At 43.2% G+C, this 24,027-nt stretch overlaps 1 protein-coding gene across 39 annotated transcripts in view; it reads left to right on the top strand.

Annotated features, from left to right (window-relative positions):
* The window catches only part of EPB41L3 (erythrocyte membrane protein band 4.1 like 3), a 235,135-nt gene that overhangs the window by 128,173 nt on the left and 82,935 nt on the right, over nucleotides 1-24,027 (top strand). For 36 of the 39 annotated variants that reach the window (XM_058692623.1, XM_058692625.1, XM_058692624.1 and 33 more), the window contains 2 exons: nucleotides 13,582-13,775; nucleotides 18,214-18,411. In XM_058692623.1, the coding sequence (XP_058548606.1) occupies nucleotides 13,593-13,775; nucleotides 18,214-18,411 (381 nt within the window). In that variant the 5' untranslated portion in view covers nucleotides 13,582-13,592. Of the gene's footprint in view, nucleotides 1-13,581; nucleotides 13,776-15,197; nucleotides 15,287-15,758; nucleotides 15,877-18,213; nucleotides 18,412-24,027 lie in introns of those variants that run through there. The other 3 variants (XM_058692632.1, XM_058692634.1, XM_058692621.1) reach the window with 2 other exon arrangements.

The raw sequence follows: 24,027 nt of genomic DNA, 5'->3' as shown, positions 1-24,027 counted from the left end.
TGTTAATTCAACTCATGAAGGTCCTCTGCGTTTGAGAAAGTGAACTTTGCTTTTAGAAAGCCATATAAAGCAGCACTTTATAATATTTGTAGAGTGTTTAGAAGCAAAAATGCTGTTTGAATTATGATATACGTGTTGAGGACTTAATGACAGTTTCTGCCTAAGAAAGATTTATTTTTAACAGAAAGTGGAGAGAATAGTTGCTATAATTAGCATATTCTCTCCCACTTTCTAGGATTCACTTTGCCATAAGGGCTAAACACTCTGCTCTTTCTTTTGTATTTTTTTGGTGGCCTGAAATTTCCGTTATGATTTAATTTTTTGCTTAAAAGCTCAAGAATAGTATGGGAATGCCTTTGGCTAAGGGAAATGAAGTCCTCATCCAGTCTGAACTCTATTTCAGAGATAGGGAACACTAATGAACTGCTATAAACATAGCTATCAGGGAACTAAATTCAAATATTCATGTTAACTCCTGAAAATAGATAGATATGTGGCAATTTCCTATCCCTGGGAAAGCTCTGTAGAGTGTTTTTGCTGTATATCGAATACTACATTCAAATGCTTGTCAAAGTGACAAACATATAAACATGTTGTGGGGGAAAGCACTGCCCTGTGTTTTGAAAGGTGTTTTTTCTGTTTTGTTTTGTTTTGTTTTGTTTTGTTTTGTTTTCTGTGTCCGACCCAGAGCAAGATACAGTTCATATATGGACAGTTTAGGAATTTAAATAAAACCCTTTAATAGCGCCAGCAGGGCTCTTGTGTAAAGCTCATAGACTAGAAACTCTACTGACAGTTCCTGATAATGACAGCATCTTGGTGGTAATCACGTTAAAGCTTCATGGGGACTAAGATTCTCTGCCAGATTATGTGTGAAACAAGCATATAGGTACAAATGCCATTTAGCCATTAGCTAGGTTCTCAGATGAAGTCTACAAAAGCATTCTATACCCAAAGGGCCAAAGCTTTTCAAGCTAATGCCTTTTTTTTTTTTTTTTTTTTGAAACAGGAGCTGTCCCCTAGCCCATCAGAATACTTGCATTGTAAATAAAGGGAGGCATTGTTTCTCACCTGAATGAGATGTTTTTATTTTTTAATGTTTATTTATTTTTGAGACAGAGAGAGACAGAGCATGAACGGAGGAGGGTCAGAGAGAGGGAGACACAGAATCTGAAACAGGCTCCAGGCTCTGAGCCATCAGCACAGAGCCCGACGCGGGGCTCGAACTCATGGACCACGAGATCATGACCTGAGCCGAAGTCGGCCGTGTAACCAACTGAGCCACCCAGGCGCCCCGAGATGTTTTTAAAAATGGTGTAGGGCTCACTAATGAATTCCCTTGCTGAAGGTGATGGAGTGCCGCCTAGAAGAGTCCTGGCTGACCCCTGACCTGTGACGGTTGGGGGCTCCCTCCCTACCGGAGAATGCATTCTTTGCCATCTTCTCATCTTGAGGGACCCCTGTGTTTCTGGGAGGCCTAACGCTTGTAAGGGAGTTTGCCTGACAGCGTAATCCATTCCCCCTCTCATCTCACAGCCCCAGAGTTTCAGCTGGCACTGGCAAGGTGCCCCTCCTCTCCGTCTCCTCTTCTACTGCCCTGCTCCTTGTCTGGACTGTTGCCACAGCTGGTAACTGCTCTCCCTGCTCTCACCCTTGCTCCTTCACTTGGAGGCCAGACTGTCTTCTTAAAGTATCAGTAAGACCTCATCTTGAAATGTTCCATTGTGTTTAAAATAATACCCACCTACATAAAGTGGCTTACCAAGACCCTTACCGTCTGGCCCCGGGTCACGTTTTCTACTACGTTGGGTACCATTCTTCCCCGCACCTGCTGGGTCCCCGCTACCTCTGCCTTCTTTTCATTTCTTGATCACCCCAAGCTCATTTTGTCCTTAAGGGCCCCAGACACTAGTCTTTTCTGGAAGGTATTATCCCAGTCCCTGTATCCTCACAGGGCAGATTATTCTCGATATTGGAATACTGACTTAAATATCTTTTTCTTGGGGCACCTGCATGGCTCAGTCGGTTAAGTGTCCAACTTTGGCTCGGGTCATGGTCTCATGGGTCGTGGGTGGTCTGAGCCCTGCGTCGGGCTCTGTGCTGACGGCTCAGAGCCTGGAGCCTGCTTTGGATTCTGTGTCTCCCTCTCTCTCTGCCCCTCCCTAGCTCATGCTGTCTCAATAAATAAATGTTAAAAAATATATATATCCTCTCCTTGGAGAAGCCTCCCTTACTGCCAACGTAAGCAGCCATCCATCTGCTTTTTTTTTCTTTTTTCTTTTCTTTTCTTTTCTTTTTAAGTTTATGTATTTTGAGATAGAGAAAGTGCTGGGGAGAGGGAAGAGAGCGTGAATCTCAAGCAAACTCTGAACTGTCAGTGCAGAGCCTGACTCGGGACTCAAACTCACGAACCACGAACCCAGTGATCATGACCTAAGTAGAAGTCTGGAGTCAAGAGTCAGATGCTTAACGGACTGAGCCACTCAGGCGCCCCACCCGTCTACCCTAGATTGGATTATCTAATAACATCTATCTGACTCTGACAGTTTTTCTTTTTTCCAGTCAGTTAGAACAAAGGCTCCACTAAAGCAGAGACCCATTTGTCTTTATCTGATGTATCCTCAGGCCCCAGAACAGCTATTCAGGAAATGTTTGTTGAGAGAGTGTATTAATGGATGAAGAAATGATGCAGCCAGTATTTCTAACCTTAACTGATAACATTTCCAACCACAAGTAAAGAAACTTGGTTCGCATGAGCAGCTCTGTCATTGCCATGAATGTACACTTTCCTTTGCAATCTCAGAACAACCTCTCAGACCGAAGGTTCTCTTTCCCCGTCTCTGGGGTTCAGGGATCCCCGTTTGGGAACTTTATTTCGTTTATCAGAGTGGTCATAATGCAAGCATCCTAGAATGGAGCCTGAACCGGCTCCTCTACCTGTGTCCCTGTTGATTTTATTTGCAAGGGGCTTGTCCCCTCAGGAATCTGTGTCTCCTGCTTGTGCTGTCACTGAACTCTGTTCAAGGCTCTTCACTGACACGAGCCGCCATATAAATAGCAGTCAGCTGCTTCCTTGGCTTGTTGAAATGTATTCGGGCACTTCTGGGAACAATCAAATATTCTTGACACGTCAAAGATACGTGGGGTTTTGTACCCCGGCGTGTGGCACCAGTCGGATTAGCAAATATGAGCCCATATCGATAAGGTGGTCACTTACATAATCATAACCATCATCTCTGTCTGTCTGCATTGGTTAATTTTTCTGCTCACACCTAGCGCTGAACGTTTTTGAGCTTTTGAAAAGCTAAAAGCCTACCAAAAACGAACCGGGTTTTCCAACGTATTACGTAAACTCTGAGTAAGTTTCCTTCAGCTTTTCCAGATTATCTGGGTAAAGCGTTGCTTCCGTGAAATGAGACCTTAATTGCCTCAGTTAACGAAGCCTTCAGCTGACCGTGCGGTGGTGGGGAGGTGGGAGGTTGGCTTTCTCGCCAGTGCCTGAGATTACCTTGCCCTGTTTGCGTTCTGGCCTTTGGGGCCAGTGGGTAAGCACCGTATCTGTCTTCTTTTATCTTGAAGGACAACGTTTCCTTAGATTTCATGCTGTTAATACAACAGCATCTCCGGCCCTCGGGAATCCTAGAATGTCAGAATTTTGGAACACAAGAGAAGACACATTCCATCAAGGTCACAGAGCCTGTGGCGGACTTGAAGATGGTTTGTGCCCTTCTGCCCCGGCAGGGTGCCTCTCCTGCCCTTTGGTTTATCGCTAATTTCCCTTTTATCTTCCTGAAGTAGCCTGTGATTTTTACAAAGCTTAAAACTAGTCCTTTCACTTGGGACAGGAGGTTAGTGATTATTTTTCCATCAAACTAGGGTTATTTCCTGTGTAAACCCTCTCTGCCCCCTCAGACTTGTTGAAAGCCCTCTTATTGCATCCTGGGCGCCGTGGTTGGTTTGCTTCATAGGGTCACCGTCAGAATGTACGCTCCTTGAAACGGGACTGTGGCCTTAGGGGCGGCGGGGTCGGGGTGGGGATGGGGGTGGTCATGTTTTTTAAATTCCCAGCTCTGAATTGTAGATGTACAGTCCTGTCAAAAATCGGTCTCCATATTGATGGATCTGGGTAATCCTCTGCTGGCTTACACTGGTCATCGTGAAGTTAATTTTTGAATGATTGTGTCATCTTCATTAAAAAAAAAAAAAATCCAGCTTTCTGCTTCTTTGATCTTAAAGTCAGCCAACGCCCTAGGAATTTCCATATCGGCTTATAAGAGTTGAGGTTCGTATGGCCAAAAAGCTTGTTTAAAGAAAAAATATATATATCCATCGCCCCTGCTGCGAGTCAGAAACACGTGGCATCTCAGTTCTCTGTTGTCAAGTTGTTGAAGATCTTTTGTAACGACCAGTCTTTGAATTCCACTGTTTGGTGCTTTGAGGAGTAACTGGTCCACTGCTGCCCCATCAAGGCCTCCTTGCTTTGTTAATTTGGTCTGATCTTGAGCTGAAATAATGCAAAAGTTCAGCTGGCCCCTTCTGCTGTTAGTTGTCCTTGTGGCTGCCAGAGTGGTCTCTGTGTGATGCCACAAGTCTCCTTAGCGGGATCCGACAGCCTCGCAGGACCTGACTTCCTCCCCGCGTGTCTCCTCGCCACTCCCCACTCCCCACACACCCCTTATGTTCCAGCTGCAGCAGACTGCACACTCTCACACAAGTAAATGCACTTGACTTTTCACGCTGCTCTGCCCTCGACTGATGACCTCTGCATAGAACTCTCTGCTGTTTTCCTTCTTTGCACACGACTCAAGAGGTGCAGTAGCCTGCCGTGAAGCAGATTGCGTGGGGGGGCAAGGAGAGGGGTGCTGGTCCAGTCCCTGGCTTGAGCAGCTGGACAGATGGAAGCCCACCTACTACTGAGATGGGGAAGACTGCTGTGGAAGAGATGGGGGGGTTGGGTGGGAATGTGGGGGCATCAGGGGTTTGGAGGGAGAAGTGCTCAGTTGGGCTGCCTCTGAGATATCCAGGGAAGGGAGGTGGGAAGTCAAGTTGCATATATGGATCTCTAGCTCAGAGAGGTCCCAAACTGATGAACTTCTATTTGGGAGTTATCATTACATTTGAAATGAAGTAGACGAGCTTTCCAAGGAAGAGGGTTGGGAGACTGTGGCGGACTCCGAGAGAGCTATCAAGCTGAGAAAGAGAAAATCAGAAACAGGCCGTGAAGAGGCAAAGGGAGATGAGAAAGAGTAGCCAGAACAGGCAGAAGGAAAATCAAGAGAGTGTCCAAAACACAGAGAATTCAACGAGAAGGGATGTCCCCTTCACCTGGGGTCTATTGGCTTGCGGGGAGGTCATTGGTAAGGTGTGCTAGAATAGCGGGGGACTCTCTGAAGACTGAGTGGGAGGGAGGCTTTGGTGACAACATGAGAGGCCAGTTCCTTCCATAAGCATGGCTCTAAAGAATGATGAGGAGCTGGGACAATGCTGGAGGGGGAAGATGAGGCCATAGCGGGGTGGAGTGTGCATGAGCCCAGAGCAGGCTGATTTGCTTTCCTTGCTGTCTTGGGTTTGTTTTTTGTTTCTGAAGATGGATGGTACTAGGGCTTTTTTTTTTTTTTTTTTTTTTTCCTCCTTTTCTTTTTTTTTTTTTTTTTTTAATTTTTTTTTTCAACGTTTTTTATTTATTTTTGGGACAGAGAGAGACAGAGCATGAACGGGGGAGGGGCAGAGAGAGAGGGAGACACAGAATCGGAAACAGGCTCCAGGCTCCGAGCCATCAGCCCAGAGCCTGACGCGGGGCTCGAACTCACGGACCGCGAGATCGCGACCTGGCTGAAGTCGGCCGCTTAACCGACTGCGCCACCCAGGCGCCCCTTTTTCTCCTTTTCTAATGCAAATAGACAGAATCCAGGAGAAGGGCCTGGAGATATTACTGTCTTGTAGTCTGCTCACAGTTGATGGTGAATACTATTCCGTCATCACAAATGTTAACTTTTATGCAGTTCTACTAGCTTCTCTTCTCCTATGAATTGATACTTGAAATGTAAGAGGAAAAAAAACCTTGCTTTTTAAAAAAACAGTTTGTCCATTTTAGTCTTGTATCCCCGATAACAAGTAAATGGTCTGAAGGGTTGTTGTTGTTTTGTTTTGTTTTTTTGTTTTGTTAACAAAGTGCTTGGTTATTCAGTAGGAATCCTGCTTTGTGCAGGTAAATGACACTGCACATTTTCCTGTCCTAAGTCCTAGCTAGGTTGCTGTCTTTTAACATGATTGAATTTTCATATCAGCAAGAGAGGGAGGTAAATTTGAATAGAGAAGCTAATTAAGCAGTCAGGAGATGGAGATTTTAAAATGCTCCTTCTAAAAGTGGGAAAGATGAGGACAGACTGGCTTTTTTTTCTCCCCACAAATAGAAAATTAGAGCTGCGGAGGGAAGCCATGACCATTTTTTATAGGTGAAATGGAACCATGACTTCATTTATACCTGCACGCCGTCTTCTTTGAAACTCCTCACCATTTCCTTTGGTAGTCATTTCCTAAATCTGTCCCTGAGAGAGGCATAACGAATACAATTCATGTTTTCATGAAAAGATAGAGGACCCTTCTTGCCATCCCACGGGAATACTTAATGAAAGTCCTTCCCCAACTTTTAGGATGCAGAGTTTCTAGCGATCCAAGCCTTTTTTTTTTTTTTTCCTTAGCTTAAGTAAAACACAGCAGATCAGGTAAATTTGGTTTAAAGAAAGGGTGGAGTGTGTCCACCAAAGAATTTTGTATCTCTTTCAATTTGGAATTACAAGTGCTGGTGTTTACTTCCAGTAACTGAAATAATTGACAGCTACGTTTACCCCCAAGTGAATGTATCAGAAGGGAAGGGGACATTGGAAAATAGTGGCCTTTAGTGAGCTGGAAAGGGAAATGTTCAATTTTAGTGGAAAGGAGCATCCAAGAAAGCAAGGAGTGAGTATAAGAAACATCGAAGCAATGCAAATACCCTACAAATCTGCTTTAAGAAAATGCTTTGGCATTTTGGTACAAGACTAGAAGTGCACGCTGTGAAGTTACAAAAACAATGAGTTAAAGTTAAAAGTACTGTATTTAGGGGCGCCTGGGTGGCTCGGTCAGTTGAGCGTCCAACTTCGGCTCAGGTCATGATCTCGCGGTCCGTGAGTTCGAGCCCCGCATCGGGCTCTGTGCTGACAGCTCAGAGCCCGGAGCCTGCTTCGGATTCTGTGTCTCCCCCTCTCTCTGCCCCTCCCCCACTCATGCTCGCTCGCGCTCTCTCTCTCTCTCTCTCTCTCAAAAATAAACATTAAAAAAAAATTTTAAGTACTGTATTTAGATGCTTATGTTTTTAATTGTTTGCAATTTAAAAAGCAGTTTATCATTTGCTCATATGGGCAGGCGGGTAGGGAAGAAGACTTTAAAAGTTTTGAAACCGAATTGATTGATGTAGGGTGCTGATACTGTTTACTCCTATATACGGTACGAACTTACACCCTTTCAGATATGTGGAATTACATACTGACTCTAGTGAGATTCCAGAACTAAAATGCCTTGCATTTTTAAGGTTTATCACTTTACTATCTCTCAGCAGCAATGAAAATTTTATTACAATTAGTCAAGAAACAGCAATGATTTTCATTCATTATATCATGCATATAGTGCTGGCGAAAATCTTATACTTAAGAAATATTTGACAAGTGCCTAGAAGTTTATTCAAGGTTTGAGTTTCTGTGATTTGTGTGATATATGGCAGGTAAAGTATTACGTGGTAGGTAGGTAGAAAATAGTGGTAGATTATTTTATAATTGAAATAGTTGATAAGTGGTTGCTGGGTTCTATCCATTTTGTATTTTTATTCAGCTTCTGTATAGCTGGCTCTCTGCCTTGGGGACAAGTCATGAAATCACAGAGAAAAGCAGGTCGCAAAATGGTTTCATGACCAGAATAATAAAACTGAAACTCAAAATTGGGATGTTTCTGTACTAATTTTTCTCTTTTAGTTCACGTATAGCAAGGAGCGAAGGCCATGCATTTGGAAAGATTCCTATTTTAACATCTATTAGACAACTTTAAAAAAAATGCTTTTTAATATTTATTTATTGAGAGAGAGCACGAGCGGGGGAGGGGCAGGGAGAGAGGGAGACACAGAATCCGAAGCAGGCTCCGGACTCCGAGCTGGCAGCACAGAGCCCCACGTGGGGCCAGAGCTCACGAACCGCGAGATCATGACCTGAGCCGAAGTCAGACGCTCAACTGACTGAGCCATCCAGGTGCCCCGTGGACAACTTTTTAAAGTTGAGAGTGCACTGATACATCCACCCCAATGGAGGCTATACTACCAATACATTTTTGTAAAAACTCCTTACGTTTATAAAGACAAGGAAGCTGAAGGAAGAGATGGTGATAGAGGTGACAGACTTGTTGGCTTAAACTGTAAGAAGATCTGACGTTTGGGGCCTTTCCCTTCCCTCCACTGCCCCTTCCCCACGCCCAGCGTCCTTGGTCATCACTAATTTCTAGGCTGAACCCTTTGTTTTATGGAAGAGGAAGCAGGAGACTAAAGACATTAAGTCAGTCACCCAGTCTCCCCACATGAAAACCTACTTGCTCCTAATTATTTTCATGTATTAGATCTACAGATTATACATAGATTTATGAAATGAACATAGTTCATGAAATGAACTAAAATGTTTATATTTTGAGATACGATTCTGGTTCTACTTCTGTAATCATTTTGACTTCTGATTATTAAGTTGTAGTTATTATCTGCTAAAACACACATAACAGAATCTGAAATATAATACTCATAGAAAATAGAAGAAGATACTGAAGGTATCTTTTTTTTTTTTAACATGCGAGTTGGGGAGAAGGGCAGAGAGAGAGAGAGAGAGAGAGAGAGAGAGAGAGAGAATATTAAGCAGACTTTACGCTCAGCGTGGAGCCCAACTGTGGGATTGATCCCGTGACCCTCAGATCATGACCTGAGCTGAAATCAAGAGTCAGACGCTCAACCAACAGAGCTACCCAGGCACCCCTCAACATATGATTTATGCGCAAAAACGCCCTGTCGAGGAAGAAAATTAGGCATCTTTTTAAATGTACTTTTTTTAGTAGTTGTTTGCATCTTTTTAAAAATTTTATGATCTAGTGACTCTTTGGTTACTCTTCTAGAGATTTTCTAAGCCACCTAAACATTTTCTGTTTGAGTTTTTGAAAAACCCTTTGGTCTCCTGGTAAAAGCATTAGCATGTGATCAGACCAATAGTGTCTATTACCTTGTAGGGAGATTTCAGTTCTGAAAGTTGTAACTGAGTTCTGTTTTCCATTAGACCTTGAAATACCTACTTTTTCATCACTTGAGAGATTGTACAATGGTTCAAGACTGTAAGGAAGAGTTATTACACATTTACATAGGTAGGTAGATATGATAATGGGGTTGGTTTTATTGTTCTCCAAAAAATTATTGAAATACCTACTCTGTCCTAAGGTACTATGTTGGAACTGGGTATATTGGGGTATAAATACACCTGTTTGCCACTCATGAGGATGTTGGAAGGAGGTCAGGGGAGGGTTTGAATAACCATTAAGTTTGATAGATAATAGGTAAGAAACCATGAGCACACGTAGAGTAACTGTGTAAAAAGGGAATGCCTCTCTCAGCTGACACTTGGGGAATGGGGAAGTTGGTCACTTGAAGGACAGGAAAGAACATTCTTGCAGAGAACAGCATACCTAAAAAATCTGGAGGCAAAAAACTTTGCTGGGCTTTGCAAATCAAAAGGCAGTCACTTGGCTGGATCATAGTGGGGGAGAGGGGTAGGCAGTGCCTCTGGGCAGGGATAGGGTGTTGAGGCCGAGGCTTGTGCTTGAAACCCATGGCAATTACGAGTTTGGATTTTTCTTTGTGCACATCGGGAAGCTATTAACAGGAGTGATATGAGTACATTTATGTTTTATGAAGATTAGAATTAGAGGTGGGTAGGAATCGGCAGGGAAGAAGAGGTTATTAAGGAGTTCAGGAAAGAAATGATAGCTTGCATGGTGGCAGGGGGCCAATTCAAGATATATTTTGGAAACATGTTTTTATGTAGCTATTTGAATATGTGCAAAATTACATATTTTGCCAAAGATAGGGAAGGTAAGGAAAAGGAAATGTCAAGGCTGACTTGTGGAATTGTGGCTTGAAGGAATGGCATTGCCATTTATTGGGGTGAGGAAGAAGAGTGAGGGGAGGAACAGATTTGGAAGAGGAAAATCGGTAGATACTTGTGAGCTGTTCGGAATGTCAAGTGGGCAGCTGGGTTTGAAACCTCAGAGGTTCAGACCAGAGTTACAAATGCACGAGCAGTTGGCTTCTAGGAAGCATTTAAAGCCCCGGGAAAGCGTATCATTAGCTGGGGAGCAAGCGTAAAGTGAGGAGAGAGCCAGACGGAGTTTTCCAGGAGATTCCCACATGTAGAGGTTGGATAAGAAGTTGCCCATAAAAGAGAATGAGAGGGTGTAGCCTGAGAGACTGGAGAAAGGCAGGAGGGTGTGGTGCGTTCTGAATCCCAAGAGAAGGAAACGTGCTGACAAGAAAAGTCTTACCACCCTTGCCGGGGCTGCTAAGAGATCAAATGTGATGAGGATGACGAGTGGGTTGTCCATGGCATTGTCCACCCCAGTGGAGTCAGACTGCTGTGGTTGTAGGGAGAGGGGAAGGGAGGAAGTAGACGACGATAAGGGTCAACGATATTTTTTTGAGAAGCTAGGAGTGGAAAGCAGAGAAATCCGGTCGTAGCTGATGGAGGACGTGAGATTGAGGGAAAGCTACTTTGTTTTACTGAAATGGGAACCGCTGGAGTATGACTGTATTTTAGTAGAATTTTAGTCTGAAGAATATGTATTAGATTGGCTCTGAGCTAGCAAACTCACGTTCAAAGAAGACAGAAATGGATTTCTGCCTCGTGGCACAATACAGAGCAACTGAGCTGTGCTCCATGGGTTCATCCAGGGGCCTAGGTTGGAAGGGACAGCTCTGGCAACCTTCTGAATTTGAGGTCTCCATGACTGAGTGTGTGGCAGTCATGTTCACCATTTTTTTCTAGCCAATGAGAAAAGGAAACCTAGGGCAAGGGCCCTTGCCTTTAGGAAAATGACCTAAACATTTTGAATACATATGCTCTCTTTTCTCATTGGTCCACACTTCATCACATGGCCTCAATTAATTGTGGTCTGAAGCTGGGGGGAGGAATACCGGTTAAAGTTTTTATTTATTTATTTATTTATTTATTTTTTTTTTTTTTTAATGTTTATTTATTTTTGAGACAGAGAGACAGAGCATGAATGGGGGAGGGTCAGAGAGAGAGGGAGACACAGAATCTGAAACAGGCTCCAGGCTCTGAGCTGTCAGCACAGAGCCCGACGCGGAGCTCGAACTCACGGCCGCGAGATCATGACCTGAGCCGAAGTCGGCCGCTTAACCGACTGAGCCACCCAGGTGCCCCCAAAGTTTAATTACTATAAGATGGAGAACATGGATTCTGAGAAGAAGTCATTTGTGCCACTCCTTGGGGTGAGGAGGGGAGTTACAAACATGTTTATTTCTAAACCATGGACAGTACTTGACTTCTATTTGGTACTTAAGAGTTCAGTGAATTGAATTGACTGTTAAAATTAATCTTCCCCTTCTAAAAGGTAGACTTTGATTGTAGGTTCTGAATTACACAATACCATCACCTTTCTTCCTCCTCCACTGTCTTTTCTGTAGATTTGATGCTTTCTAGTGAAAGCACACAACAGAGAATATACTGTTTACTCTCAGATTTGCTTAAAAATCTAAAAGGTAATGTTAGAGGCAGGAAGGAAATCCGATAGTTTTATTTGGATCACTATCTTGTTCTGTGTTTGGTCTTGATCTTTACATATGCTTTGGGCAACTGCACGCTGCCAGGTTGACGTCTTTTGTGCAAGAGGGAGAATAGCTGCTGATTGTTAAAAATAAGTAAATAAATAAACGAACGAACGAACCCTAAATAGAAAGCATGGATGTTGAATTCCATTTATAACATAGGCTGGCATTTGTGTGCTCCCTCTTCTTCTAATTATTAAACCTATTCCAGCGCATATTGTGAAGATCGGAACTCCATGGTGATTTTACTGTGGAGTAGTATTTTGTGTAATTCTGTATTTCACTAATGGGTGTGTCATTTGCTTACAGTGTTATACTAGCCCTTTGTTCCTGATATATTTTTTTTTTTTACCATGAAATTAGAATTAGGAAAGGAGATTGCAGGGTAGGCTGGGGTATTTGTTTTTGAGTTATTAACCACATGCTCAAGAAATCACCTAAAACCACATGGTAGCCACTGGCATAGCACCTCTCTTGCTCTTGAAAGCAGAAAACTGCTTTAAACACAGTGGTGTGCCCCTTAGTTAGGGGGAAGAAGTAACCACAGAAAATTAAGTTCTCTGGATACGGTCACGTTCGCTTCCCTCATTTGGTAGATGTAGAAACGAAGGCACAAAATGCTTGACTCGCAAGCCATTACGAGATTGTGGTTATATACTTTTTAACGTTTTTATTTATTTTGAGAGAGAGAACACGGACAAGCAGGGGAGGGGCAAAGAGAGAGCAGGACAGAAGATCTGAAGCCGGCTCTGTGCTGACAGCAGAGAGCCCGACGCGGGGCTCAAATACACGAACTGTGAGATCATGAACTGAGTTGAAGTTGGGTGCTTAACCCACTGAGCCACCCAAGCGCCCTGATGGTGGTTATATTTTAGTAGGGGTCTTTAGACGTAAGAGCAGATTACGATATGATAAGATCTGTTGTTTGAGTCCCCTAAAGAGCTGAGACAGACTCCTTTTTCAACGCTCAGGGGAAGGAGGAAGCCAGGAAGAAGCAGTGAATTTTCACTCATGAAGGAGGGAGAGGTGAGACTGCCCAGCCTCCCTCCAGCCCCAATCAGGGCTTGTGCAGGGTGGGACACCTTCCACATCACCGAGGAAGCCTCTGGTGTAGTTGTCATTGTTCATTCACACGGGGATAACAGGGTTCTGAGAAATCGGAGAAAAGGCATTTGCTCATGGAAGTAATGGATAGATTCAGGGGTTCCGGAGGCAGAGCAAGGGGCCCTGTGTAGGGACAGAAAGGGAGAGGGAATGAGAAAGGATATCCACTTCCATTATTAGATCATCCTTCCCAGAGATTAAAATATAGACCCAGCTGATGGGGCAGATTCATTTTCTGAAATTAAATGTATCTCAGTTATGTAATTATTGTGACGTTACCTTAATGACATTGTACGGCCATCTGTGGCAAAAATCTAATAGGAATAAAACCTGTGATCATTACAAATAAATTTTGACTTCTAGTTAAGTGTTAATTCTGAACCATTCACAGGCACCCATCTTTGCGGTGCATTTAGGTCGTCTGCTAGGTGCGTGCAATAGGATTGCGTTCCGATTGCAGGCCTGTTTCGCTCCTTTTGCAAAAGTGGCTCCGCGCAGCCCCTCAGGGGAGCATCCTGGCTCTCTTGCCTAGGGAAGGTAATCGCACCAAATGATGGGACCGTGCCATTTTCTGTTTGCAGAACAATCAACCATGACGACCGAATCCGGCTCAGACTCAGAATCCAAGCCAGAGCAGGAGGCCGAGCCCCAGGAGGCAGCGGGGGCGCAGGGGCAAGCCGGGGCGCAGCGGGGGCCTGAGCCCAGCGGTGAGGACCAGCAGCAGGCTCTGGAACAGTTCGAGGGCGCAGCACACAGCACCCCCGTGAGGAAGGAGGTGAGCCCCGGGGCACAGGATGCAGGCAGCCACCGGCTCCCCCGCACCTGCTAGCATCACCCAGAAAGCCAATTAAGGAATGTTTACTGACCTTTTCTGGGGTCTGGGGGCCGACCTTGGTCTCTTAGCACTAGAGGCAACTATGAGGGGTCATCTGTTTCCCCCTTCTGGTCCCAGGCAGATGGAAAGTTTTTGCTATTTTGAGACTTTCAATGAATGACATTCCACAGTCTTGCTTGGTAACTCCTTCATTTGATTAAAGCGCTTCAACCCACTGAAATCTGCACTGGAAGTTATTGGTCTTATCTGGATTTCCAGGAAGGACAGACCCCACACCTTCTGATTTGGCTCCTGAGTTTTATTCAGGCCTATGGGTTAGAGCTAATTTGATTCTTCCCAGGGGTCACTCTGAACCTAATGTTGCCAGCTACTTTTAATGGGTGTTCAGGTGGATCTCTTTCCCTCTCCTATGTGCACGTATGTTCAATTCTGTTACCAAAATAGACATACTTAAGTTACCACATGTGGTGTGAATATTTCTTTTAAAAGCTTTCATACAAAATATAAAGCATGGTTTATACTGGGCTTTGAATGAATCCATTTTTAAGTTATTTTGGCTTAAAACTTCAAACCTGAAATCAGCATGTGTTAGAATACTGTCTCGTGTGGTAAGCAAACCCAGGAGTTCCTGCAAACAGTTGGCCTTTTCTAGGTTGGAAGTATATGTATCAAGCTAGAAATTCAAGATATTGAGGGAAGAGACACGAAATTCTTTGCAAGGTGCAACACATTATTATTACCTTAAACTGTGTTTGCATCCTGATTATGTTTTTTCCCATGCTATTTAAGTTCTGCCTTTAAACAGTATTAAAAATAACATTTATTAGAGCACCGGGGTGGCTCAGCCGGTTGAGTGTCTGACTTCAGCTCAGGTCGTGATCTCACAGTTTGTGGGTTCAAGCCCCACATTGGGCTCTGTGCTAACAGCTTAGAGCCTGGAGCCTGCTTCAGATTCTGTGTCTCCCTCTCTCTCTGCCCCTCCTCAGCTCACACTCTGTCTCTATCTGTCTCAAAAATAAATAAACATTAAAAAGAAATTTAAAAAACATTTCTTTTCATGCTCTGTAAATAGATGCTGTGTCTAATCTAAGCTGTTTCATGATGGGGAGCTGAGGGATATCCTTCCAACTTAAGGAGCTGTGCTTGCCCTCATGGTTTTTCTTTAATGTTTCTCTCTCTCTCTCTCTCTCTCTCTCTCTCTCTCTCTCTCTCGGAGATGTGATGGTGTTTTGCTTGTTTTTAAAACTTCAGAAATGTCAAATTATTAAGACTGGATTTTTTTTCCCCATTCTTTTCCTCCTAACTCTGAAACGAAATAAACGTGAGAGTGGGAAATAATTGTAGAGAAGGAAGAGTTTCTGTGCCAGGACGTGATACATGTACTTGATCTTCTGGAAGTCAGATGTTGGAAACAAACTCAGAGAGATGATACTAAGCCCTTCGAGGGAAAGGTAACTGGCGGTGGAGTCCAGAGAACTAGTAAACTCCTGCCTCTTCCCTATTTGAGTCATCTCCGAGAACTTGTCTAGCCTCTGCCTCTCGGCTTCCTCGTTCACAAAGTGAAGAGATGAGAAAAGATGGTTTCCTTGGGTTCTTCTCCCCTCGGTTTCTGTGATTCATACTAGGAGCCCAGTTACACTAGAGGTGAAATGAAGCACATTTTGGTTATCAGTGATGATTAAATCATGGGCTTGGCGGGATTTGAATTCCAGGCTATTAGTTTTATGACCTGGAGGAAGTTTGTTGAGGTTGTGCCCTGCACCCCTTTCTGTCCTCAAGTGTAAATGAGGGTAAGGATACCTAGATACCTACCTCCCAGAGCTGTCATGAGAATTAAGTGAAACAGGATTTGCCTAAAGGGTTTTACTGATATTTTTAAATCGTAATGAATTATATGTGACTACAGTGGACGTTTCATTTGAGGTCCTTGGTCTGCTCGTCTGAAGTTAACGTTGTTGAAAAAATGGGCGTGAGAGACTCAATGATGGGTGCGTGGAAACGACCCCTGGAAACACCTCCCTTTGCACACTGGTGGTTTCAGGTGCGTCTGGCGTTGACTGATGAATAGCCCAGAAAGCTTTTTCTCACACAGATACTTTTATTTTATTAGAGGAAAAATGAAATTTCACCTTCGCTAATACATCGAAAAAGTTGATTCCAGGTAGTAAAATTTAAATAAAAATGTAGCTTCTGGTGACTTTGCCTGCGATGAGATGAAAATGTAAATTAAAAGTGCAAAAGTCTCACGGAAGTTATACAGGCACTTAGCAAATGTGTGATGTGTGGTATAATATTCCAAGGTTACCAGACTTCTTCAGCTGGCCTAAGGCCAAAATTAATGTTTGACTTTTCTGTGGCACTATTTTAATGCTTTGATACGGAAAGACTAACAGTCAAAAAAAAAAAAAAAAGTTGGACAAAGTCGCCAGACCTGCAGGTTTTCTTATATTTACTTGTTTTAGCTACGGCTAGCCTTCTCAACTATTTGGGCCTTTGAAGTTGGTGTTTCCATTTTTCTTGGTTTCTTCACTCAGCAAATGGGTGTCTTTTTATCCTGAAGAACTTCTCACAACTTTGCCCTGACTTCCTGTGCAAGGTAGTGGAGGAAAAGACTGTATTTACAATATTCTGGATGGAAAACCAGATGGAAGATGCCACTTTAAAAGCAGAAATCCAGGGGTGCCTGGGTAGCTCAGTCGGTTAAGCGTCGGACTCTTGATTTCAGCTCGGGTCATGAACTCATGGTTCGTGAGTTCGAGTCCCACATCAGGCTCTGCACTGACAGTGTGGAGCCTGCTTGGGATTCTCACTCCCCCCTCTCTCTCTGCCCCACTCCCTGAGCTCTCTCTCTCTCTCTCTCTCTCAAAAAATAAACAAAAAAAAATTTTTTAAGCAGAAATCCATACCTAAAATCCAAAATAAATACATTGAAAGAGAACTTTGTGATTAGAGTGTCGCAAAATGGTAGCCACTGAATAAAAAGACAAGTTGAAGTGATAAGCTGTCAAGACTGCCTTCCTGCCAAGGCCATGTGCTTTCAGCTACTAGTATAATAGTATGTTCATGAGAAAAGAAATTTCATGCTTACTCAAGGGGCCTAACCTGAACTTTGGAACACGTCTTTCTTTGCGTTGTCAGTGTGTATTTGCAGACTAGTGGAAATGATAGTCTGGCCCTTGAGTTGGATCAGCACTAATACCATTGGTAGTTTTTTCATAGATAGAAGAGGGCATTGGAGGGTGACAGACGGCAGCTATCCTGTGAGCACAGCATAACGTATAGACGTGTTTAATCACTGTTGTGTGCACGTAAAACTATTGTAGCATTGTATGTCAACTATACTTCAGTAAAACATAAGTATATAAACACACGCCCACACACATCAAGAAGAAGGCCGTAACTAGAAGAGTCGCACAGAAAGATTTCCACGGGGATTCACGGGAGAATTTCACTGTTCCATAGGATGTCCTCTGCAGTTTTGAGTCTAGCCTGGGCTACACTGTTGTGCTTTGAAAGCAGATTAAAGCTTTTGAACAGATTTGATCTGCTCTTACAGTGGCTCATTACAGTGGGGGGGAGGGGGGCTGGAACAGACTAAGGGGATTACTTTGTGATGAATTTCAGTGCCGCTGGCTTCATTGAATTGATTTAGAGCTAAATCAAATATTTTAACAATTGTAAAATTACTGAGAAGGTTAACACTTGAAGCTCTCTAGGCCTTACCTTGTATGCATATGAGGTGTCATGGGTCGTGGAATATAGAAGGACCCAGTGAATGAAGACAATAGAGTACAGTTAGATAAACTCTAAATGACTTAATTTTTTAATGTTTATTTTATTTTTGAGAGACAGAGACAAAGTGTGAATGGGGGAGGGGCAGAGAGGGAGACACAGAATCCGAAGCAGACTCCATCCAGGCTGTCGGCACAGAGCCCAACACAGGGCCCGAACTCACGAACCGTGAGACGAAGCCGGACGCTTAATGGCTTGAGTCACCCAAGCACCCTTAAAGGATTTATTTTAAAGACCGGTACTATCTAATGCGTTTTGAAAAAGTCAGGAGTCCATTTGTATCGTCCTTTACTTAGTGAAGTCTTGATGCCATTTGCAAACTCAGTGTTTCTAAACTAAATCCTCGAGTCAAACTGAAATGAAGCCTTATTGGTACATTTAAATGGCAAAGTTATGTAGGTGAAACTGTTAGCAGTTTAAGCATCTGTATACGTATATGTGTCCATTCACAATATCCTCATCCAGACATCTCTCCTGCTCTTGGAAATAGGAAAACCAATGTCTGAAGGGTTCTGCTATTGCCTGAGCAATGCAATATTTATTTCCTGTCTTGCAGTGAACACTGTTCATTGTTTGCTCTTCACAGGTCACTGACAAGGAACGGGAGTTCGCTGCTGGGGCTGCAAAACAGCTCGAATATCAGCAATTGGAAGACGATAAACTTTCTCAGAAATCCTCTAGCAGTAAACTATCTCGATCTCCATTAAAGATTGTCAAAAAGCCTAAAAGCATGCAGTGCAAAGTGATACTTCTGGATGGATCAGAATATATCTGTGACGTGGAGGTGAGTGCACGTTTTAAAACTTTTTTTGTCCCAGATATTGAGAACTGGAGAATGTTGGTGTAAAGCATCCAAGGCACTTTGTTTTCAGAACTCTGGAAAATTATTCAGACCTGGTTTCTAAATACAAAGTTATTTCCAAAGTCCTTAACAGATCATATTACTAAAAATACTTATAATGTCTCCAAAATGTTACAATCAAGAGAAAAATGTGATCTTAATTAAAAAAATATATATTTTTCTAACACTTCCCATGGTAGGAAAAAAAAATGGGGGCCTTAAATCAAGTTTTCATTAATATCTTGTGAGTTATCATTTAAATGAATTTACTTTTTCTGTTTGAATAGTTATACTTTTTAATTTGAATGATTTTATTTTTTTCTATTTTAAATTATTTAATATTTTTTGTATTTGAATAATTTCAACTGTTCATCGGTATAAACTTGTAAATTTCTGTACACAGCACTGTAGGATAGTGTGAACTGAATATGTCCTCTTAGAGTAACTTTTTTTAATGTACATCGTGGTGGGCATTGCAGTTTGAGTGTAAAAAGGTATAGTGGCTTTTGTTTGTAAAGAAAAAAAGTAAAATTCCTCTCAGAGAAGGAGCAGTGAGATGACTTTTGTCAGAGATATTTAACAATACCGAGTTAACAGATGGGAACAACACTACCTGTCCATAGCGGTGGAGACGGATGATTTGTTGCATTCTCCGTGTAGCACAGAGGACACACAGAGGGTGTGAACTCAGGCCACGGGAGCGGGAGTGCGTGTGCACTGGCCACAGTGCCTTCCCCCCACAGCTGGGAGGGAGCAGCTTGTTCTTTCGCAGGTGATTCAATTTCACATTTAACATTTTCTTTCGTTTGCTTATTTATTTATTATTTTTTTAAGTTTAGTTATATTGAGATAGCGTGAGTGGGGGAGGGGCAGAGCAAGAGGGAAAGAGAGAGAATCTTAGGCCAGGCACTGACAGTGTGGGCAGTGACGACGTGGGGCTCGAACTCATGAACTGTGAGATCGTGACCTGAACTGCAATCAAGAGTCAGACGCCCCACCGACTGAGCCACCCAGGCGCCCCAGATTTAACGTTTCCATTCAAAGAGCTTATTCCTCCCACCTCAGCCCCCTGCCCTTGGTCATACAAGGACCTCGCACATCCGTCTACACCAGCTCCTCCCACCGCATGCTTATGGAGTTCACGTCTTCTGCTGGGTGTGCTATAAGTCTGCCCCGAGGTCCCCTTAAGACACAGCTGGTACCAACCCCACCTGATTTGCTGTGTCCCTCATTCACTCCTCTCTGCTTCCTCTGTCCACAATGCCACATCATTCCTACTTTATTTTGCATACTGCACTGCTGTACCCAGTCTTTTTCTTGGATCAGAAGATTCAAATCCATTTCATGTTGATAATGTCATTTGTGGTGGGGATGGGGTTGGGTTACTTTGTAGGAACGTAGAGGAAAAAAGATCTTTTGAAAATAAACTCTTAGATCAAAAGTTACTTGATCACATATTAACTGATAGAATTTTTGTCATCCTGTGACCTCATAAATATTGATGGGTTGCTGGAGGGAGTGAAATACATGCTCCAAGGATCCTGCCTAAAGTGTGCCATGCACAGACCCTTTTTTTTTTTTTACATTTTTATGGCTTTCATTTTGGCTAATGTCTTAGTTCGAAGTGTCCCATTATTGAGTTAGACGTTTATTCTGGGAATTGGGAGATTCAATAATGTACTCCTCCCTGGGTTTTACTCTGAAGTGTAGAGGACTTCTGTAACCATGAGAGAGATTGTGTGTTTCCAGTGTGGATCCACTTTCTGGAAAAATTGACCGAAGAGAAACTTTTTTCTCTGTTTTGAGGAGAGTCTTTCTATTGACTGTATTATTAATGGAATAAATAGGGTTACCCTGCAGCCCTCTCATCCTACCTACCAGAGCTTTCTAAAGAAGAGTCTAGAAGGAAGTTTCCTGAGTTTTGTGTGGGGGTGGCGGATAAATGCTGCAGGGCTGACTGCGGTACGTGTAAGTGTTAACCATTCTGCTAAACTTAATTTATATCCCATGCTTCCAATGCGTTACAGGTAACCTGTGGTTTTGAGTTCAAAATTTTTATTTTGCGATTAACTTTGGATATAATTCAGCGTTACTGTTAATGCCCCTGTGAGCATTTTGAGTGACGTGGTCTTGTTGGGTCAGTTATGTCTCTTTTATAATTCTTTTTTATCAATTTGACAGCTTCTTAAGAATAATTCTTTTTTTCTGGGGCACAAAATCCTTTGCCAACAGGATATTTTCAGTTTTTTAGTGGACATTGGTAGTAGAGAAGGATGTGGCCACTGTGGACTGACAGCCTTGTTGAGATAATAGAGAGATTTGGGCATATGGCAGAGTGAAGTGGACTTATTTGTAGCTGACTGGTTGAAGGAGAAAAACGGACCGTGAATCGGTGATGTGGTTCTCAAGGTGGCAACAGGATTCTAGTTGAAAAAACACATTCAAAATGCCTCTTGGTTTTAGATACGACGGCACATAAAACTTGGCTGGCAAGGTGCGTGGGATATAATAGGTAAACGGTGCTGAAAAACCTTGCCCTAAGGAAGTGTCCTTCAGTCTTGCTCTCCTCTAAACTGAGTTTTTATCCATGTCTTGGTTCAAGACACTCATGCGCGCGTGCGCACACACACACACACGCACACACACACAAAGCTGAACTATTCTTTTCCTTTTTTTAAATTTTTTTTTTTAACATTTATTTATTTTTGAGACAGAGAGAGACACAGCACGAACGGGGGAGGGTCAGAGAGAGAGGGAGACATGGAATCGGAAACAGGCTCCAGGCTCTGAGCGGTCAGCACAGAGCCCGACGCGGGGCTCGAACCCTCGGACCGCGAGATCATGACCTGAGCCGAAGTCGGACACGTAACCGACTGAGCCACCCAGGTGCCCCTGAACTATTCTTTTCAAGGGACACAGGCCTTTAAAAGTGACTAATGGCCTGTGTGTCAGAATGCAGGCTTCTCATGAAGCAGACAGTGTGTGACACTAAAGCAAAGTAACAGGTCAAACTTTGCTCTGTTTTGAGGGATCAGATGCAAAATGGAAATGTGTTGGAGGAAGGGGGTGGTCAGACTTCGTAACAGTTTGGGTGAAACTTATCTTTGGGTTTAAGTCGATTACAAACTCGGCATTAACCAGTTGCGTGGTGTAGCTGTCAGAAACATCCGTGCGGTCATGGTTGTTTCTGTTTAAGTGCAGCGTGTGGTTTGCCAAATGTGGCTGGCAGCCCCCTCTTCCTGGGCGGGAGAGATCCCGTCCGCAGTGTCTTGTCGATTAGCTCGTGCAGGATAGCACTTGTTGGAGCCACCAGACCCGGGTGTGAAAATAGATTTGTCTACTTGTAACCTGTGTGATTTCAGGGAACTCAAGCTTTCTGCGCGTCAGTTGACCGGAAAAGAAAGAGGTGAAAATACTTGCCTCAAAAAGCCATTATTGAGAAGATTAAGGTAGATACTTAGTTTGAACACTTTCTGCAACATGGCATATTCTTGAGAGAAACCGTGAACTCTGAACTGAGCTTATTCAGCAGAGAGTTACAGGATGGTGAGGGATCTGGAAACCTCTTCTCATGAAGAATGATTAGAGAAATAGAATGCGTTGAAGAGACAAAACATTTCCACGTGTCTCCTTCTAGATTTGGAGGGGACAGGATAGCGACTTTCAGTTACTCGGAAAAGTTGGCATTGAATGTCTGTCATAACACACAGATATTTTTTAAAGTATAGAGAGCAGAACTAAATTAGAAGTTACAGGAAGTCCAGTTTTTCAGTAAACAGAAAACGCATGTTTTAAATTATTGTTGTCAACCTTGTGATCTATGTTCTGCAGTAGGATTCCAGCAGAAACTGTAGGTACATTTATGGAAACCATCAGCTCCTCAGATGTGGTCTCAGACCAGATAACTCCCAGTACCTCTTACTACTCTCAGACTCCTGGAGAGAAGAGACACACAAAAATCTGAATTGAAAAAGCAGAATTGTTGGGGCGCCTGGGTGGCTCAGTCGGTTGAGCGTCCAACTTTGGCTCAGGTCATGATCCCGCGGTCCGTGAGTTCGAGCCCCGCGTCAGGCTCTGTGCTGACAGCTCAGAGACTGTAGACTGGTTCAGATTCTGTGTCTCCCTCTCTCTGACCCTCCCCCCATTCATGCTCTGTCTCTCTCTGTCTCAAAATAAATAAACATTAAAGAAAAAATTAAAAAAAAAAAAGCAGAATTGCTTCCCTAAATCCCTGTACCTAACACATAGAGTTTCAGGTGAATTAAGAACAGGACGCAGGATGGGGCACCTGGGTGGCTCAGTCGGTTAAGCGTCCGACATCGGCTCAGGTCATGATCTCACAGCTTGTGAGTTCGAGCCCCACGTCGGGCTCTGTGCGGACAGCTCAGAGCCTGGAGCCTGCTTTGGATTTTGTGTCTCCCTCTCTCTCTGTCCCTCCCCTGCTCATGCTCTGTCTCTGTCTCTTTCAAAAATAAATAAATGTTAAAAAAAAAAAAAAATTTAAAAGAACAGGACGCAGGAGACAATAACAGGCATAACTTTTTTTTTTTTTTTTTTTTTGCATTTAATACGGCATCAAGAAAAGCATTTTATTTTACTGAAATCTCGATGCCTAAGTGTTTTCCCCCATGGCTTATTGAAAGCCTTGATTACTTGACCATCAAACTCAACAAGGCTCACCTCTGCCGTGACTTTATCACGAGACTATATAGTCACATATAAAGGACCCCCGTGAGTACACTCACATGCACACACATACACACTCCCATCTTAGAATACCCTGGCCCTGTTCTCTTTTCCTTCGAAACCACAAGGTAGCATTTCCCCTCTCCCCCCAGTGCTGTAGTGGTCTTCAACTCCTGCCTCCTTGTGGTCAGATGGAAACCTTTTTCAGTTGTGCTGGCTTTCTCCTATTTTCCTCAAGAGTAGTCTTAGGTCGGGGCGCCTGGGTGGCTCAGTCGGTTAAGCGTCCGACTTAAGCTCAGGTCATGATCTCGCGGTCCGTGAGTTTGAGCCCCGCGTCGGGCTCTGTGCTGACTGCTCAGAGCCTGGAGCCTGTTTCCGATTCTGTGCCTCCCTCTCTCTCTGACCCTCCCCCGTTCATGCTTTGTCTCTCTCTGTCTCAAAAATAAATAAACGTTAAAAAAAGTTTAAAAAAAAAAGAGTAGTCTTAGGTCATTGCAGCATTTGGTGTTTTTCCATTTGACTATTAATAATTTTTTCAAACTCTTAAATCTTCATTATCTAAAATATATTAAAAAAAATACTCCTAGTAAAATATAAAAACAGATCTTATCATAATAAAAGGCCTTTTAAGCAACTTGGTATATATGTTGGGAAATGTTTACATGCTAACCCTATTTTCTTGTACGCCGACAGAATGAGTACTAACAGCCATTCCCTTCCCATTTTTCTTGGACCATCAGAGAACACAAGCAACTTCCTGTAGCCAGTTTACTCTCACAATGGCTGTTTACTTCCCAGACATAAATTTTAAAAGAGAAAATAAAAATACCCCCGTCACATGCGATGAAGGAAATAGCGCTCCATCCCGCTTTC

This window comes from Neofelis nebulosa, chromosome 11 (genome assembly GCF_028018385.1).
Source record: "Neofelis nebulosa isolate mNeoNeb1 chromosome 11, mNeoNeb1.pri, whole genome shotgun sequence".
Lineage (NCBI taxonomy): Eukaryota > Metazoa > Chordata > Mammalia > Carnivora > Felidae > Neofelis > Neofelis nebulosa.
The sequence above is the reverse complement of the archived record's forward strand: the minus strand, read 5'-3'. Positions and strand labels throughout refer to the sequence as shown.